This window comes from Cebus imitator, unplaced genomic scaffold (genome assembly GCF_001604975.1).
Source record: "Cebus imitator isolate Cc_AM_T3 unplaced genomic scaffold, Cebus_imitator-1.0 Scaffold744, whole genome shotgun sequence".
Lineage (NCBI taxonomy): Eukaryota > Metazoa > Chordata > Mammalia > Primates > Cebidae > Cebus > Cebus imitator.
The window spans coordinates 425,688-446,351 of record NW_016108059.1 but is presented as its reverse complement, the minus strand read 5'-3'; the positions used below and the strand labels follow the sequence as shown (position 1 = coordinate 446,351).

General features: G+C 34.2%; 1 protein-coding gene across 3 annotated transcripts in view; it reads right to left on the bottom strand.

The window, feature by feature from the left end:
* Positions 1-20,664, bottom strand: part of CEP120 (centrosomal protein 120) — an 80,769-nt gene that overhangs the window by 14,893 nt on the left and 45,212 nt on the right. For all 3 annotated transcript variants that reach the window (XM_037735187.1, XM_017519438.2, XM_017519440.2), the window contains 2 exons: positions 17,952-18,074; positions 9,765-9,863 (listed from right to left, as the gene is read on the bottom strand). In XM_037735187.1, coding sequence (XP_037591115.1) covers positions 9,765-9,863; positions 17,952-18,074 — 222 coding nt within the window. The remainder of the gene's footprint in view (positions 1-9,764; positions 9,864-17,951; positions 18,075-20,664) is intronic.

Here is a 20,664-nt window from a genome sequence, read left to right as displayed (position 1 = left end):
TCTGATCTCAGGGGAAAGTTTCATTCAGAATTTTTTTATAGGCTTTATGTAAAAACTCCTTATTAGATTAACAAGTTTCTTGTCTAGTCTTAGGTTATTAAGTATTACCATGAATAGGTATGACTTTTTCTCCAGCTATTGATAAGATTTTCTTCTCCTTTACTCTTTTAATATGGTAAATAACCAACCTTACATCTGTTTAGTAAATACACTTGGTTGTGATGCTTACAAGCTTAATATCTTAAACATGCATCTTTAATGTTTTAAAAGACTGACCAATTAATTTTGTCCTTGTAATATCCTGGTAAGCTTTTAGGATCAAGATTATGTTAGTCTCATTAAAAAAAAAAGTGAGAAATGTTTGCCACTTCCTGTTTTCTAAAATTTTGTGTAAGACTAGTGTTATTTCTTCTCAAAATGTTTACTAAAATTCAAATGTAAAGATATATGGGTCTGAAGCCTTCTTTGTGGGCAGTTTTTTTATTACAGATTCAATTTCTCTAATAGCTATAAGACTATTACTATTTTTTGTTTCTTAGTGTGTCAGTTTTGGAAGTTCTTTTTTCAAATTCACACGAAATTGTTCATACTATCCTCTTATCTCTCTAAATGTCTTTGGGATCCGTAGTCCTGTCTCTTTTCTCAATTCCTGATATGGGTAGTTACTGTCTATTCTTTTTGCCCTTGAATACTTGTTAAGGGGGAGGGTTCCTTTCAAAGACCTGACTTTTGGCTTAATTGATTTTTATTGTACATTTTCCCCCATTTCATTAATTTCTATTCATTTCCTTGCTTCCACTTTGATTTCCTGTTCTTCTACTGAGTTTTTGAAAGGAATATTTAGAGAGCAGATTTATTCTTGACTTCTTTTCTAAACACAACTGTGGTTACACATTTCTAAGCATGGCTTTCACCAAATCCCACACTTTGATATGTCATATGTACACTATTTTTCACTTCAAAATATTTTCTAATTTTACTGTGGTCTCCAGTTTACCATGGGTTACGAGAAGTATACTACATAATATTCACTCATTTGGGGACATTTCCTTTGATCTTTTTATTTCTAGCTTAATGTCACTGTGGTCAGAGAACATATTCTCAGTTACAGTCTTCTGGACTGTGTTGAGAATTGTAGTTTAATCCAGCATATGAGCAACTTGGCTAAATGTTCTGTGTGCAGTAGAAAATAGTGTATATTTTGAATTTTTTGGATGAAATGTTCTAGAATATAGCAATGGTTGTGCTGCTCAAATCTTCTACATTATTACTTATTTTCAGTCTGTTTGCGCCATAAGTTTTCAGGAGAGTTATGGTAAAATCTTTAATCATTATTATAGATTTACCTATTTCTCTTTTTAGTTATATTGATTTTTTTCTTTATATAATTTGTTGCTGTGTTACCAGGTACATACAAATGTAGAACTGTTGCCATCTTCCAGGTAGATTAACCCCCTTTTATAATTATGAAAACTCTTGACCTACAATAAAATACCTCTCACCCTAAAGTCTGGTTTGCCTAATATAAGTATTGCTAGACCAGCTTTCTCTTACTTTGTACTATTGTAGTATATATTTTCCTTATGTTAGAATTAAACGATCCTATGTTATTATATTTAAAATGTATCCCTTACAAAACATATTGTGGACTTTTTAAAATTCAGTTTTTAAATATATGTCTTGAATGAGAGCATTTGGTCCACTTATATTTAAAGCAATTGGTGATATGATATGTATAGATTTGAATCTTTCCAGCTTATGATTTTCTACTCATTCCATCTATGTTCCTTCTTCTCTTTTCTTTTAATCAAATATTTTGCCATTCAATTTTCACCCTCTATCTTCTTACGGATTCATTTTTTAGCTCTTCTTTTAGAAATATGTATCCCTCACTTAATAAAATCTAATTAGGACTTTTATAACTTCAGATAATGCAACATATTTTAAGCATTTCACTCTATCTCTTCATATTTTTTGTCATAAATTTTATGTATATTTTTAAATCAACAAATATTATTTTCCTACAACCAATATCCATTTACAGTTTGCCTATAAATGATATTTAATTTCCATTGTTCTTCACTCTTCTGCATTTCAACTTCTGCATTTCAAAACTTTCATTTTGGATTATTCTTCTTCTGCCTGGCGAACTCAAGTATTTCTTTTGCTTCAAATTTGCCATGACAAATTCTGCCAATTTTTGTCAGTCTGAAGTCTTTCATTTATGAAGAACACTTTTACTGGGTAACAAAATTTTAGTTCAGCAATTATTTTCTTTAGTACTTTAGGGATGCTATTTCACTGTCTTACAAATTCCTTTACTTTTGTGAAAAAGTAATCTGTGAGTCTTATCATTGCTCCTTTGAAGGCAATGTATCTGTCCACCCCTGCCCCCAACAGCTTTTAGGGTTTTTCTTTGCTTTTTGTCAGTTTTGCCCTGATGCATCTACGTAGGTTTACTTTGTTATTTATCCTGCTTGCAGTTCATAGATATTTTTGAATCTATGAATTGATATCTTTTTGACTTTTGGAAAATTCTTAGCCAGCATCTCTTTAAATATTCCCTTCTCCCCACTCTTTCTCCAATTACACATAAGATAGTCTCAAAAGATATCACTTCTCTAATATATTTCTTCATCATATCACCTACTTTCTCGAGTATAATGATGGTAGTATTTCAAACTTCTTGTCTGATATTCTAAAATCTGAATTACACTTGTTGATTAAATTCTACTGAGCATAAGACATAAACAGGCACTCCACAGATGAAGAAATGTAAGTGGCATGGCAAAACCCTGTTTCTACAAAAAGAAAAAATTATAAAAATTAGCTACACATGGTGATATGTACCTGTAGTCCCAGATACTTGGGAGGCTGAGGTAGATAACCTAAGCCTAGGAGGTCGAGGCTGCAGTGAACTGTGAATGCTCCACTGTACTCCAAACTGGGTGACAGAGTGAGACCTTGTCTCAAAAACAAACATATGAAAAGATGCTCAAAGTTATTAGTCACTAGAGGAATGAAAATTTAAGCCACAATGTGACAGATACTATTTAGGGCCAATCAAACTGAAAAATTTAAGACATCAGACAATAGCCAATTGTTGGCAAAAATGTGAAGAACAGGAACAATTATATGCTACTACTGGGAATTGCAAATTAGTATAACCACTTTAGAAGATAATTATGTAATATTTAGTGCAGCTGAAGAAATGAATGTCCCCTAGTACCAGAAATGCTACTTTTAGATATAAACACTAGAGAAACTCTTTACAGCTACTAATACATTCAGCATTCTTGTATCCTGGATAAAACATGTCCACTGAAAGAAGACTGGAAAAATTGCGCAATATTTACAGAGAATGATTCTATGTATATTAAAGTTCAAAACATACAAAACTAAGCCATGCTGTTTGCAAATAGACTTTTAATATATCTTATGTCACAAAATTATGACAAAAAGCAAAGGAATAATAAATACCCAATTCATGATAGTGGTTACCTCTAGAAAGAGAAGATACAGTTGAGAAAGGGACACAGAGAGCTTCCAAAGCATTCATAATGCTGTTTCTTAAACTAGGAGGCAGGTGGAAAGAGTAGCAGAACCTTCTTTGACATGTATATTTCATTTTAAAGTTATTTAAAAAGAAAAAAAGAAACATATATGGACAAAAACAAACCAAACTGTCTTCTTTGGCTGAGGAGAGGATAAGATGTGATTTGTAGTGTTTATGTTATATGGTGTTGCAAAATTGGCTTTTTAAAAAATTTTTATAATGAGTATGACTGCAAGCAGAAGTAATAAAAGTTGATTATTAGCTTTATGTTACTCTGTAAAACTAAGTTTTTGATAAAATTTAACATTTTCTAAAATAAGAAAATTGTTTAAATGCTTTGAATTTTTAATCAAGTATAGGGCATTAATAATAATCACACACACACACACACACACATTAGAGGTTAGTGAAAGAAGTCCTCTCCAGTGCCAGGTGCTCTGGGTTAAAGTCTCCTCAATCAAGTGAGTATAATCTTTATTTTGCCTTGGCTGCCTATAAATCCGGAGAGGAGATGTAAACATACATACACTAGACTAAACAGCGGCTAAAAAGTGGCCACTAGTTACTCTCCCACTCACACATACCATGTAAGTCTGTGGGAAAAAACTTACAACTAAACTAAGGAACTCAAGTAAAGTTTTCTGAAAATAACCCAGAGCTGACAAGTCAGTAGGAGGGCCTGGATGGTTTCAAGACACAGTTTTTAACCAAGACTTGGACCTCCAACTGTTTTCTTAAACAAAGATTTACATCCCATCCTTGGCTAAATTACGTATAAATTAATCAAATTAATTACTCAGAGCGGATAAGCAAGCGGCTGGACAAGATAGTGCTAATGTCAGCCAATGAAGTCTGTGTTGTTTTAACTAAATATATCAGCTCAGTTTTAAACAGATCTACTGTGCACAAATATGGTAAGGGACCCACACTCCTTCCCAAAACATTAGTTCTCTTTCCTGTCCTGGAAACAAACATACCTACTTTGAAAATATCTGACATAAAATTGTTACATTTTCTACAACAAACACATACTTCATAACAATGCTTCATTTATTGTTTATAAAGTTGTAGGTTTTATTCTGCTTACATAATGATATTCTAACATGTCAAGAAATGTTTTTAAGTAAATATGCAAACATGTTATCATTTAGAGCACAAGAAGGAAAGCAAACAACTTCACTTGAGTATTTGTAGACCAATGCCATTCAAGTATTTGTTTTGGCTTTAAAATATTTCTACAGTATATCAAAGAAAAAAAAAAAGGAAACTAAATTACCTCTTACAAGTCTAACAAGTAGAACTTTTAACTTTGTCCCATGATAGCAAACTTAAGAGTATCACTTCCTTGTCTTCTAAATCAGGACTCATTTTATGTTATGCTTATTTATATTTTACAGCTGTTGCCTTCCCAGTTACCAAAGAACAAAAAAGCTTACCACTGGGAGAAGACTTTTGTCTTTGTGAATCAAAAGAAAAAGTTTTTTCTAAATAATTAGGTTACATTTTTTAATTCACAAATTGACTATCCTAGGTCACCTCTGAGTAATGGAAATCTCTGTTTAAACATTCTTCTGGCAATGGGCATCAAGCATTAGGTCTTATTTCCAAGCTTTACCAGCTGGGTTTTGTCATTAACATTTATTAACAAACTAAGATATGGCTTTCACCGTCTAATCCGTACTACACAAATGTTTTGTATGGCCCTCCAGAGGGTTTTGATGTGACAAATTACTGGCAGAGATTACAGCCCCGTGGCTATTCACCAGAGGCTATGTAAAATTAACATGGTACTAATCCAATTTAAACAAGAAGTTACACAAACAATCTTCTGAACAAAATTAGATAGACGATTCCAAAATTACATTCAAGCACAATAAATGTGTTTTTAATAAAAAGTTGAAGGAAAAAATTCTGAATTTTCACACACATGAAATGTGCCAATTTGATGAAGTTATTAATTTTAATCTTACTAAAACAGTTAGTGGCAGAGCCCAATTCACTATGGTAATACCAAGGTCTATTACTTTTCTTCTTAAAGTGTTGCATCTCAGGTTAGTCTGCAGAACATCAATGATTCCTAGTGACCTCAAAATTTGGTTACAGTGTTGTCCCTAAAGCAGAAAGTTTTGTGGGATAAGGATTAAAATTGGTTTGGAATGAAAAAGCAATGAACATCTCTGCACTCGAAGAAGTTTTCTTTCACAGATTGTAAGTTTCAGAGTTGAACCACTAATTTAACACTTTTTTTCCTTTTCTTTACACTTACAGTAACTCAAGTCAAAGAAGGTATCTGAATGTTTGTGATATCCTCCTTATTAGCATCAAATAGCTAAAATTACTTTGCAATGTTTTTTGGGCAAGAGGGTAGGAAATACACAAGAAGAAGGTAAAATAGAAAATGGATTAAATGGAAAGATCCAGAAGATAACAAAAGTGTATGAGGATGTGTGTGTTAGAAAGGAGGGATTCTTGCATTGGAGCCTTTCACACTGAATCTTCTTTTAAAGTAGACTACTTCAATACCTCAGTGTAAAACTAATCAAAACCCAGGAATTTGGGGGATTCTATTCAGAACATTGTTTACTTATATTTTTTGAAACTAACTCAAATGGTGAAAAACTTAAAGAATGTAATCTATAATAGACATATATGAACATGACAAGGTAAAAAGTTCTTGCACAGATACTTCTCAATAAAAAACATGTCAATTATAATGAAATTCCGTTTCAATAGTTAATGATTATTCAGTTCCCTATAGAAAATGCCCTAAGCAATAGGTAACATTTTTCCACCTTTTCAGCTGGTTTGGGTAATGTGTAATTGATGAATTACCATTGCTACTGTTCACTGCTCAGTTTCTTCAATGGAAGCAGTATCTTCCACTTCTTCCCCATCTATTCTCCATTTAAAAACTTGAAATGATTTCCCACTAGAAGAGTTATTTGAAGCATTTTCTCTTTGAAATATTTCTTCCTTAGCTTTGAGTGACAAATGTGGTGATAGCCCCCAGTGATTCCTGGTTTTTCTAATACTTGCTGACTTCATTTACATTTCTTACCACGCTGCTATACTCTATCAGTCCTCCTAGGTGAACTTTAAGTTCCACATGGGAGCAACTGCTATATACATAGCATCCCATCGTACGAAGCGCATAGCAGGCTCTCAATAAGCACTTGCTGAATGAAGGAAAGAATGAGTAAATGAACTAACTACAGATGTTTCTTCATCTCAATATACTCACTTTCCTTTATACTCAAACTTGGAAAGTTTACCTACTAACACTCTTGCACATCTGCACATTTAGCCCTTACATATTTTTTTCTTCTGTACATTTTCTACAGAATGTCTATAATAACTATCACTGCATGAAAACATCCCCCAATTTGGCACACTCAAGAATTTTTAGTCACAAAGCCCTCTAGTAAAGCTACTGTCCAAGTAGGTCCCCACTGACTGAATGCAACACCACCACAGAACAGCTTTATGGCTAATCTCTTTTTAACAAGTTACTCACCATTTACTGAGCACATACTATGTAACAAACACTGTATTAAATAAACACTTAAAAACCACTCATTTAATTCTCAGAATAACCTGTGTGAGAAAATTTCTCGTTGTTCAAATGAAGAGACTAATCAGAGAAAGTAAATTCCCGAAGTCAGAGGTAGAACCAAAATTCAACCTAGCTCTCTCAACTCCAAAGCCATGTTCTTAACTACTATTTATGCTGCTTCTGATGGAGTTTATGTCTTGTTACTTTTAACAGCTATTCTCATCATATTTCCTTGGCTCCAATTCCACAGGGACTCCTATTATACTATGTGCAACTTAACTATCTTGGCATCATGACTATGTATTAGCTGCTTCTCTCTCAAAATCACTTTAATTCTCATTACCAGACCTGGTCTCTCTTGTGGTCAATGATGCCATTTTCCTTCTTAGGATATACCAACTCACAATGACCCCTGCCTCAATAATCTTGTCAGAGTGGCTAATTTTCTTCTTGAAATTCTTTCATTCCTTGACTTCAACGGACTGAGACCATAGTATCACGAAAGGAAAAGAGCCTGGAGCTGTATTCATCAAAAGCTTTCAATGCTAGGTCTGTCACTTAGTACCTATGTGATCACATGCAACTTAACTTCTTTCAGTCTCAGTTTCTTTATCTATTAGGCTGGTGCAAAAGTAACTGTGGTTTTTGCTGCTTTCACTTTTGCACCTTTACCATTTTACTTTTGCACCAACTGAATAAAATGGGAATAATATTACCTGCTATATAGCGATCTTTGTCAGGATTAAATGATAAATTCTGAAGGGCTTAGTGCTACCCTGGCACAAAGTAAGCCTTCGATACATACTAATTGCTCTGCCTGCATCATTCTAATGATCTTCGCTTTCTCTACTTGTTATTGCCTTCATTAGCTTTCTTTTCTCTATCTTAAACGTAAGAATTCCAAGTTCTAGCTGGCACAACTTTAAACACTATCTCTGCAAAGGACTCCTTTATATATAGTTTTAAGGCCAATCATTCTCCCAACAACATATCTATATTTCTAACTGGTAGCCGAATTTCATTCTGTAAAAATTAAAACATCCAATTTGCAAATCCTATCTCCTTCCCACCCTCCAAACAGCTTCTCAGTAACTATACTTCCAAAACCGGACCATACACGGAAGCTGGAGCCCTTGGCATCATCTTTGACAAGACTCTTCTTGTTGCATTCCTACTGTTACGACTTAAGTTCCAGCCCTTATTGCCAGAAATGACTTAGAAAATGGGCCCTCCTCTGTTTTATAAGAACAGCCTATCCTCTCCCACTTCATGCCTCCTTGCTATGATCATTCTATTCATTGTATTTACATTTCCCCCACTACTTTCCTAAATCACAACCAAATCCTCTACTAAAATCTTAAGTATCTATCTCCAGAGGTCTATCTCAAATAGCTCCTCTCCTATGACACCTTTCCAAATCCTATTAAATAGATGTACTTTCTCCTCCTGAGTACTCTATATGGTCTTTGTCAAGGCTCTTACTATTAGGTAGTAAATTTTATATTTATAGTTGCTTCTTCCTTATTACTAAATTGCAAGCTCTGTGATGGACAGGCCTATGTATTGCATATATTTACATCTGGTATAGCATTATTTTATACTTATTGTATATGTAAGACAGTGCTTTCAATACAGGAGATTCTTAGTACTACACATAATGTCTATCCTTAGTCTTGTCAGCATTTATATAATATAGTCACATGGTACATTATTTTATATTTATACATATATCTACCTGTCTTTGTTTGTAATGCTTACAATCCCAACTCCTCTATCATGTATGTTAGGGCAAACTATCTACTAGTTTTTAATTCTCATGCAGACTAGTAGAACTCTATGAAAGTGGTAAACATTTAATATAATACCATAACAATGTTTAATAGTATTTGATGGTTATGGAGACATATTAAGAAAAATACAAACCTGAAAGACCCTATATGCTAAATTTCATTCAAAAGAAAACTGACCTAAATATTTAAAGATATAATAATGGTTAGTTTATTCTAAGTTCGCTTTTCTTTAAAGAAAAGAGTTCTTTAAAGGGTTAGATTCAAAACAAAAATCTTACTCATGATTTCTTCAAATGATTAAGATCAGATATGACCAAAATTAAGATTAATTTCTTCTGACGCTAATAGCGTTTGTTGATTGGTAGCAGGAAAGGAAAAAATGTAAGAATTCAGAAAACTTCTATCAATGTTTTTAAACTTTTAAAATCATGTAAAAATTCCTGTAATTCCTTTTCTTAACTGAATTACTCTGTCTTCTTAAGAATAACATTTAAAATATATTCTTAAATTTGAGAAAATGTTCAAGTTATCCTTAAATGTTCTCATAAAAGGCACTCCTAGTGGAAAGTTTAATCATAAGAAAGAAAAGAATGGTTGTTTCATAAGTGAAAGTAAAATAAATTATTCCCAGTTTCTTCTGGGGAAGGGGATAGGTGGTAATTTTTTAAAGGCCTAATTGTTTCAGTTTCTAACTATAAAAAAGAAGGATCTTGCCTTTATAACATATTTTTATAAAAGCCTCTAATCTCAAAAAATAGTAATATTCAAATGCAGACATCTGAATATAACAGATATTGCCAAACATGCGAACTTGCAAAGAAACAAGAGAAAAAGATATAAAAAGAATAAGCTATAAACTACATACCTGTTTAAGTCTGGCAAGTTCTTTCAAAGCTCGTCCCCACTGCTGCTTGTAATGTAGTTTAGACTTAGTTGCAGATTCCAACTTTCTTTCAAGTTCAACCTAACAGTGATTAAAATCATATCAAGTGAAACACTATACCACTGTGTACAACCACTGAAAGATAATATATACAAAGAGTCTGGCTTAAGAAAAGAGTTTATACAGTGTAACATACGACATCATCTAAAACTGTTATATAATTTACTATAAATATTATGGCACATGAACATTTTCTTGTTTAAAATATAGCCTTATTTTTATTGCCTAACAGTCTATCCTAAAAAGAACTGAATTAGTCTTAACCTCCAGACAGTTACTATAAATGTACTTAAACATATATATGATATAAAGATCATAGAGTGAGAAATACATTCATTTTTTACAAAAAGCAGTTCTGTTAACATTCCAATTTAACTGGCACTCTAACTCTCAGAAGCCAAATTTTCCTTTTGGAGGCCTATCTTCATATGGAATTTTGTCTTATGAAGACAGCCAGTACAGATGCCTTTATAACTATATTTTGGCAAAATCCTGGAACTCCGAAAACAGTGAAATGTTTTATCAGAAAGCAGTTTACTAAGAAAGAGTACAAAGTCAAAAATATTTTAAGAATGTTAAAATAAACCAAGAGTAAGAAAAATAATGTTCCTTAATAACACACATTCTATTTTCTATTTTTCCTCAACTATATAAAGAAAAACACTAAAGTGATTCAATTAAAAATATGAATATTTATACTTGCAGCAGGCAATCTGTTGTACATGAACTGAAGCCAACTTGGCTATGTTTTGGAATGTACTCAGTGTTTCAAACCAAGTACCAAACAAATTCATGTAGCCAACAGACAGTTTTACTATTAAGTGATAATGTAATAATCTGTTTGAATTACAGTAAAACACTGTTACTCTAAACCAGACTAATTTTTACATCAAGTCTAGTTTTTCCCATACATATAGCTTCTAATGTTTTACAGAAAAACAAAAATGAAGACACTATCTGAAAATTCCAACTTCAGAAAACTCATATGAAAATAAAATGAAAGGGAAAGCAGATGGCCAAATTCCCTTCACAAAAGACCAGAACATTTTCTGCAGTAATAGATGACTACATGGAGTCAAGGTCTTTTCTGCTTTACAAATCCTTAGTGCTTAGATTTAAATGTGTTGACATTTCACAACTAGACTCAAGTATCTTAAGTTGAATAATACTGCTAAGATTATCAAAGATCATCTCTTCTACTTATGCCACACTACCTGGTCATTTAACAAGAAGCCATACCTCAAAAGAAAAGAAAAAAATATTTTTATAGCTGTGGGATAAAAGATAGTATTCAATTATACAAGCAATCATGTCCATGGGTCTTGGATACTAGATGGTCTTGTATACTTGATGAGCCCAAAAATGAGGGTTAGGCCAAAGATGAACCTAGAGGGATTATTTATACTAAATGCACCATCAGAAAAAAACTGTGGATAGATTATATCTGTTCTGCCATAATTATTAAAATAATTCACATTTGCAACGTCCCACTAATTTAAAACACATATACAGTTATAATTTCTTTATTCTTAATAAAATGTTGTAGCGAATAAATCTGAGACACAAACCTCATTCTAATTCATTCCTATCCCCAAATCAATGATTTCTTTTTTTTTTTTCATACCATACAGATGTCTATGTGATTCTAAAGAAATATATGGACCCAATTCCCAGAAAAAAATGAACACAACTAAAATTTTGATATAATTTTAAGGCATTCAAAGACCTTCAGAAGCGTCTGTACTTATATTTTTCTTTAGGTTTTCTTGGTCATGATTGAGGTAATAAACCGTAAGCCAAGTTATATACTCCTGAAAGAAACACTCAACTCAGGACCTACAGTCCATTCAGAGGCTAGTAAAATTAAAAACACAGACTAAAATTCACTGGTTTCCAATCTCCTTATTTCTACCCTTGATATACCTACAATTCTATTTCTCTACTAGAAGTATGGCATTGTCTCTTAATCTGCTATTCCCAGGTCAATTCTGTCACAAGGAACTCTAGATTTCTCTCCTGGAATATTTTCAAATTCTATACCTTTCTATTCCTACTGCTACTTCCTTAGCCTAGGTTCTTCTCAACTCATCTTGACTGTAAGAGGTTCTCTCGTCTCTCCAGCCTCCCCAGCCTCAAATCTATTCTATCTACTAATCCTATCAAAACCACTATTAAAGAAATCTACCATAGCTACTATTTATCTACGGTATTAAACCTAAACTACTCTGCTTAGGATTGAAGACATTCCAAAATATAGTATGTGTCCAACCTGTTCAACCTGCTTTCCTCAACAGGAAACCTTACTCCAACCAGGTTTATGTCCCCTGTGGCTTCCCCACTCTTTGCCCAAGTTACTTCCTGACTTGAGCCTGCTAATAATTTTTTTCCTCTGCTTACCTAAATCTTAAGGCTCAGCTCAGATTCTATCTCTACATGAAACTGTCTTAAAACTACTAGATTCCGAACACCAAATGGTGTCTATCACATTCCTTGGTGTTTGATTACTCAAGGTCATTTAGGAATGACCTTGAGTCATCTCCCTGAGTCATCTCCCAATTACTTTACAAACTCTTTAAGTGAAGCCTCAAAAGGATGATGTACTTTTTCTCTTCCTGTCTTTGATTTTTCTCTTCTTTCCCATTTGCCCCAAGTCAGGGGTGGCATATAGTAGATACTCACCAACTATTCTTACATACATAAATTTCAGCTTGATTAAAAATATCTACATTGTTTCAATATATCTTCAGTCTTTTCAACCTCTGTAGGCCCTACTAAATTACATGCCTTCCATATTTCATTAAAAAAATTTTTTTTTTACAAACAGAAGGAAATAGTTTCAACATCAATATTATTTCATTTTTTACATCTCAATTATTTGTGTGTGTGTGTGTGTGTGTGTGTGTGTGTAGATCTCCTAGCTAAAATAAAACCATAAACTAGTATTCACTTCTTACACAATACAGGTTGAGTACCCTAATCCAAAAATCCAAAATCCAATACTTTTTAAGCATTGACATGACACATAAGTAATGCATCTCAGACTTCAGATTTTCAGATCAGGGATGCTAAACAGGTAAATACACTGCAAGCATCCCAAAATTCAAAAAACCTAAAATTGGAAACACTCCTGGTCCCGAGCATTTTGGAGAAAGGATACTCAACCTGTAAAAAGAATCAAGAATTACATTTGCTAAAACTATATGTTTACGTTAACTTATTTTTAGATCATTTCAGTAAAAAAAAAAAAAAAAAAAGGGAATATGCATATTACACTGAAAAGAATAGGTAATCAGACATAACCAGAGCTTTCAAATTAAACCAGATACTTTTAACTTGTATCTTTCTTTTTGTGCTTATCTCTTTGTCACTATTTTAAGAAATAAGATTCTGCCCTCTTCTGGCTCCAAAAAGATTTACAGAGAATTATCAGAAGAGCTGAAAAGCCTTGTTTCACTAGGCACTTAAACATGCTGGATGGAATGTATTAAGTCTAAAATAGAAGCAATTAAATTATGTACTTTTCTCTCTCAATGCAAGCTCACGGTACTGCTTATACCTTTAATATGTTTAATGATTTTTATCCTTTTGGTAAAAGTATAGTTGGAAGGAATTTTTAAAAATCATTTAAAATTTATTTTTACTGTGGATATTACCTAGTCAACCAGTCTATATTCAGAGATAAATAAGATAACACCTTTGTTACAATTTTGATTTCTGGTCTTTAAATTTCCCCAAGATAAAATGAAAGTACTCTTAGACACCCACGTAATAGATCTTGTGAAAATCGATGTGACATTATCCAATGTGTGTTTCAAATATTTCTGGTAGGTACTACAGAATTCATACTTATAAACACAGAAATACTTTAATACTTGGTTTTATCAAAAGAGAAGCGGAAAATGTCCAGCTGGATTCAAGTTTGCTGGTAGGAAAAATGAAGAGACAGCCGAAAGTGAATAAATGAAGAGACTGTCTAAATATGTAAGAAAAAGAATAAGACTGCAATTAAATCAATGTGGGGATAATAAATCAAGAGTACCCCAAGATAGCTTGGCAGTTAACAGGCTACAGAAACATTTACTGAGTTCAGAAACATAAGATGAAAAAATATTTCAGGGAGATGACTGAGTTTAGTTTTAGACATTCTGGGATATCTTAAAGACTGACCTCCAACGGTCCAGGAGATGGACACTATTTTCATAATACCAAAAGATGATTTTTCTTTTCCACTTTCATTCTTGTATGAATGTACACTGGAGTTTTGCAGAGGCTATGTAATGTGTAATATTACAACACAGTGAATTCAAAATCAGATATAAGAATTCAGACGTCTATTATCCAGACACTAAAGAGATTTGTAAAATAGTAAAACAATATCACTCTTCTCAATTTTTGTTTCAAGAAATAGTTATTTTTCATAAAAATGTTATATAGGTTATACATGGGTTTCCCCCCCATGCCGCCCCGCCATTTCTAATAGAGGGATTATCAATAAAGGGGCCCTGAGTCCAAAAAATTTGAGTACTGTTCTAAGGCATTCAAGAAAAGATGTTGGGTAGGCAGCTGAATACACAGGTCATAAGCCGGAGACAGGTCTTGTTCTCTAACACATATTTTCTGCACACTAGACGAATGATTTTTTTTTCTTAATGTAAAGATCAAGTTACTCTCCTTAAAACTCTTCAGTGGTATCTCATTATGTACTTAACTCTTTTATTTACAAACACAGGATTTAAGTAAAACAATGTCCCAGGTTCTGTGCTTACCATTTTACAAATATTAAGTTTTTAATTCTGTTACTACCTCCATTTAAAAGATATGGAAATAAGTACAGAGAAGTAAAGTAACTTGCCCAAGGTGAAAAAGCTAGTAAGTGGCAGAGCTAGGATTTGAACCAAGCTGATGTCGCTCTTGTTCATACTGTTAACTACTATTATACTATAACTCTATTAGAATAAAAACCTAAACTCCTTGTGATGGCTTTAATGGCCCATACTTTGAATCTCATCTTGTACATTCTTCTTCCCTCACACTCTAGGATGGCCTTCATTCTCAACCTCAAACAATCCAGGCTTAGTCCCACTTCAGTTCCTTCGCAGCTATTCCCTGGACATACCTTCCATAGCTTTTCACATTGCTAGCTCCTTCTCTTCTCACAGATCCCAAATTAAAATGTTAGTTGCCTTCTCAAAGAGGCCTTCCTTAACCACCTTATGTGGAATGGTATCTATCCTGATCAGGCCAGCTACATTGCCACATTCAATATGATATCACTCTTTTTATTACTTTTATGTTTGACATAAACAAAAATGATCTTGTGTTCATTTATTTGTTTACTCCCTCTCTATAATGGATCTCCCTGAGGAATCTGTCTTGTTCAATGCAAGACTAACAATTATCCTGGGAACACAGAAGGTACTCAATAAATAGCTGGTGAAGTGATTAGCAGCAACTTAACATTTCAAAACAGTTTTGTGCCAAGATGACAACATGCCCTCTGTTAATTTTTGCTGAATAAATGAATATATGAAAATTCTGAGTAGCAAAGATGGTGCTGGTTCATAATCATGATTAACAAACGTTTACTCAGTGCTATAAGGTATAATGTATTGTCCTAAGAATCAGTAATATGAAAATAACTATAATACACTTTCTGCCTTGGAAGGTTTAGAATCAAGTTTGGATTACAGTAGTTCTGAAATATGTATAAAAAGCACACAATAAGTATTAAAAGTTCCTAAAGGAATCGAATCCACAGCCTAGTATCAGATTATAGTATCTCAACATAAGCTTTAAGGTTTTGAGAGCTGGCTTTATGAAGCTATTCCACAGTGTTTCTTTTCCTGCCACACTTTAGCAGATACCGGACACTACTTCTCTCAAAGTACTCTTGGCTGTGATTGTTATTCTTTAGTCCATTTTTACAAACATGTAAATCTTCACTCCCCAGTGCTTTTTTTTTTCTTTTGAGACAAGCTCTTGCTCTGCCACCCAGGCTCAAATGCAGTGGTGCGATCAGGGCTCACTGCAGTCTTGACCTCTCTGGGCTCAAGTGATCCACCCACCTTGGCCTCCTGAGTAGCTGGGACAACAGGTGCATGCCACCACACCCAGCTAGTGTATATTTACACACACATGTATATATTTGTTTATGTATATATACATATGTACATATATACACATGTATGTGTGTGTGTATATATACATATATACATACATGTATACACATGTGTGTGTGTGTATATATATATTATTTTCTGTAGAGACAGGGTTTCTCCCTGTTGCCCAGGCTGGTCTTGAACTCCTGAGCTCAAGCAATCTGCCCACCTTGGCCTCACAAAGTGCTGGGATTACAGGCATGAGCCACTGCACTCACCCTCTAGTGAGTCTACCATGGTCTTCATCAAAACTCATTTCTATTAACATCCACTATGCCAATCTTACAAACTTGGGGGTAATCTCTGACTTTTCTTACCAGATAAAATTTGAATTCTCTAACTTATCATCTAAGACCTTCCCCCAATGGCCAAAAATTACCCTTATTTCCAGCATTCTTTTATCAGCCCTATTTTATTTTGTAAACTAATACTACAGGTTCAGCATCTCTAGTCTGAAAATCCAAAATGCTCCACATTTGAAACTTTTTGAGTGTCAACATGATGTCTGTATTAGTCTTTTCACACTGCTGGTAAAGATAAATCCAAGACTGGGAAATTTACAAAGGAAAGAGGTTTAATGGAGATCTCACAGTTCCACATGGCTGGGGAAGACTCACAATCATGGCAGAAGGCAAGGAGGAGCAAGTCACATCTTACATGAATGGCGGCAGGCAAAGAGAGAGCTGGTGCAGGCAAACTCCCATTTTTTAAAGCCATCAGATGTCACGAGACTTATTCACTATCAGGAGAACAGCAGAGGAAAGATCCACCCCCGTGATTCAATTATCTCCCACCAGGTCCCTCCCACAACATGTGGGAATTATGGGAGCTACAAGATGAGATTTGGGTGGGGACACACAGCCAAACCATATCAATGCCCAGAGGAAATGCTCACCCAAGCCCTGTTGTCCAGTGAACTAGAACCACAGTAAGGATGGCCTGAAGGAAGCTGGAGAGCAGGGCTCTCTGATGGAACCATAAAAGCATTCAACTACTGCCAGAGAAAACGAAGTAGAGAAAGAGGTGGAAAAAAACTATCCCAGCATAGATCCAACTGCCACCCACCAGTCTGCTGCTAGTGCCCCCTGGTGGCAAGTCTATAAGAGCAAGGAAGCCTTCAATACAAAGCTGGGTAGGAAAAGATACGCAATGGCTGGCACAATTAAATCCTTAAATTTTAAAGGTAATTTTCCTATGTGTTATTTGTGCTATTTTCCTCTGAATGGTGTGTTTTTTTTAATCATGCCTAAAAATGCAAGAACACATCGTCAAACTTAGAGTGTCTATTGCACATTATACATTTTTAATGCCTAGCACCTGACCATTCTGTTTGTGGACAATCTCAATTTAAATGATAGGTGGAACATGGCTTCCAACCACAGAAAACAAAATAGAACAACTATCCCTTCTTCCTAGCTGAGAGCTAGAGTGCAAGTCTGTGATTCAAATGAATATTCCTGTCTAGGACATTGAATCTATAGGGGTGATACATGGAGAGAATGTTCACAATGCCTACCACAAAACAAAGTTCAACAGCGTGACACTAGAATCAGATGGTAGGAAATCCAGTGACACGGCAGTGACAGCACCAACTGGAGCATCTGAAGTAGTCTGTTTTCCGACAGGATCTTGGCTATGCCTTGCCTCCCCTATCCTGCCCATATTCTGAAACTAGTTCTTCAGCCTCCTGAAAGTTTTGCAAATTCTTTCCTTACTAGAGTTAGTCAATTCTGATGTTTGCAACCAAGGACTCTAATTTGTATAAGCTACAACTGACCTAAGCCAAGAAATTCAAGTACTAATAATGTCATGTGCCTTAAATTCTCTGATGCGTTCTTATTTGACCTAAGAACACTACAGCAAAACATTATTACATTGTATACACATTACTTATTGATTTTATAAATTGATCACTGGGACTGGTTAAACTGCCCAATATTAACATGTGTACCTTTTCCAAGTTGAGAAGATTTATTTCAGACTGTAGACAGATTTCTGGTTTGTTGCTTTGCTGGTCCTTGAACTGTTGGAACTCTTTTTCCAAAATCTTATATTTATTCTCAGCATCATTAAGCTGTATTTAAAAAAATTTAGCCATTTCAAAACAATGATATGCGAAGTTTAACAGTATAGAATTCAACTCAACAGTATCTTATTTTTATTCTAAAGCATGCTCATAGTAGGAAATCTAGAAAATAAAGTATAATGAGGAAAATAAAGATCCTTAGTAATTAAAAATTCAGTAAATCAACTGATTATACAAATACTTTTGAAAGTATGAAATTTCTTATCACACTAGTATCATGAGAATGTTTTTGGTAAAACTTATATGTCAAATTTAAAAATTACCTTCAGAAATACTAACATTTTCTTTACACTTTTCTTAAGATGTTGCATATAAGAAAAAATTCAGCAAGAGACCACCAGAAGCAGAGAGAAGCAAATACATTTCAACACTAAGGCAACTCTGTCTCTCCTAGATTCCATTAGAGCAAAGTAAGTGCAAGTTCTCGGCCAATCCAGAATCAGGCCCTACACTACAGTGAAAAGAATCTCAGGAGAAAACTCTGGAATAAAAAGAGAGAGAGAGATTTCAGGCTAAAATTACTAGAAATCCTCAGCACATAAAGAAGGAAAAATAAACCAAGAAACTAGAAAAACCATCAGCCTGGTTAATTAAATCAAGGAATGACTGGGAGATCCAGAGTTTCCTAAAAGAATGGTAATTTCTTGAATTTGAAGAGTTGGGGAAGAATAATCAGGAATAATAGTCTAAGCAACTGCCCAGTGTCCAAAGTACAGGGGCAAGAAGAGCTGGCAAGTGTGTCTCCAGATGGTGACAAGTTTGCAGACTTTACTGGACTACTTTGAGGCCAAGAAGCCAACCCTGGCCCTTTACATATAGAGGGCCTACACAGGATTCTGGGATACAAATGGAAAGATAACATCTTTTCAGGTTCTCTCTGTACAGATGTGGTCATCCTTCCAACTCCTGAGTTCTACCTCCAGGCCTGTACCATCCCTGTTTGCTTTGAGGGGCTCCTCTGAGCCACAGGGAAGATCCTCAGGTACCCCAGTGGAGCCCTGGAACATAAAGTTTCCATAGTCAGCTCCCTGTTTCCTTTTCCCAGAGACCCCCAGCCCCCAGCAGCAGTAGTCAACCTCTTCTGACTCTGCTCCAGATTTTGAATTTAGAGACGATTACAACCTGGATCCCAATTCTGTTTGAAAGCCGAAGAATAACATGATCATCAGTACTCTGTTGCATGACTCTTTGCTCCGCCCAATGTAATGAAAATTAAATGCGAAAAAAAATGAATAATCCTGACCTCCTGCCACAAAAGACTAAGCATTACAGACATGCCAGATAAATATCCAGGTAAGTAAAAATAAGCTCAATTTTAATGTAGCACTTATTGTTTTTATAGTTTGGTACTGTATGAATTTTTCAAATTCAAATACTATTACAAGTTAAGGTAATTTAAAGATTATTTGATTCAATTCCTTCATACTAACAGGTTAAAAAAAACCAAAAAACCTGAAAGTCAAAGAAGCTAAATAATTGAGGCAGCACCAGAGACCCAGTGAGCTAAGTCAGTAGCAGGGGCAAAAACTGACTTCAGACCTTTTCATCCCAAGAATGTTTTCATTAAAGCAGTCAATACTTCCTGTAAAACAAAATGACAAGATAAGTCTGTCTTGGCTAAACATTCAAACTTCTCTTAGAACACTTTCAAAATTGAAAAAAAAAAAAAGGCATGAAGATGTTCTTTTTGAATGAGACTTTTTTTGAAATGTGAACAAGGATTGCTAAAGATGTTTTCCAAAAACATACTACTGTGACTATCCATCATTAGATAAACCAATTCTCTCTCCCCTAAGATGTAAGACTTAACTAAATTTGAAATAGAAAATGTGTGGCAAAATGGAAATAATCAATAATAAATAATTGTTATTAGGATTTATCTAGCATCTTTAGGTAATGTGGTATTCCATACATGAGAATTTTTCATATGACAGATGTTTACCTGTTTTTTAACATCCAAAGTTGAATAGAAACCTTTCTAAAGTTTCTCAATTTTCTGTTTTAAAAAAAAGCTAAGAAAATGCTAAATTTGGTAGTTTCTTCATAATTCCAGAACATTATCATAAACAATTCTTATTGTTACAATTGGGTTATAAAGCAGTTAGCTTTTAAAGCATGCTGGGCTCTTTTTCCTTTGCTAAGTGATCCATAAACTACAGTGATTTGAGTTCTGGTGCCCACTATAATCTATTTGAGCACAAATACTTTATCTTCATCAGAGCTCTCACTGACAGTATGTTTAACTGCCCCTTCTACCAATCCAGTTAGAATTGTGCGTATAATACATGCAACATGGTCAAAGTAAGGGCCCAAAAAGCTTTTCCATATATAAAATGTGAAATGTATACAGTCATGGACTTAGCAACCTGGGCATCTTGGAAATGTCTCCTGTCCTTCCTACCCCCCTTTACTTCCCCAGGTCTTAGAACAGTGATTCAAGAACAGAGGTGTGCTTTGCGTAATTTTCCCAAAACACCAGTTCTTCCCACCAAAGTTAGTTATTCTTACATTCCTACAAAGAGGTAAACTAATTACACCATATACAAGTCTTTTTCTTTCTTTTTTTTTTTTTTTTTTT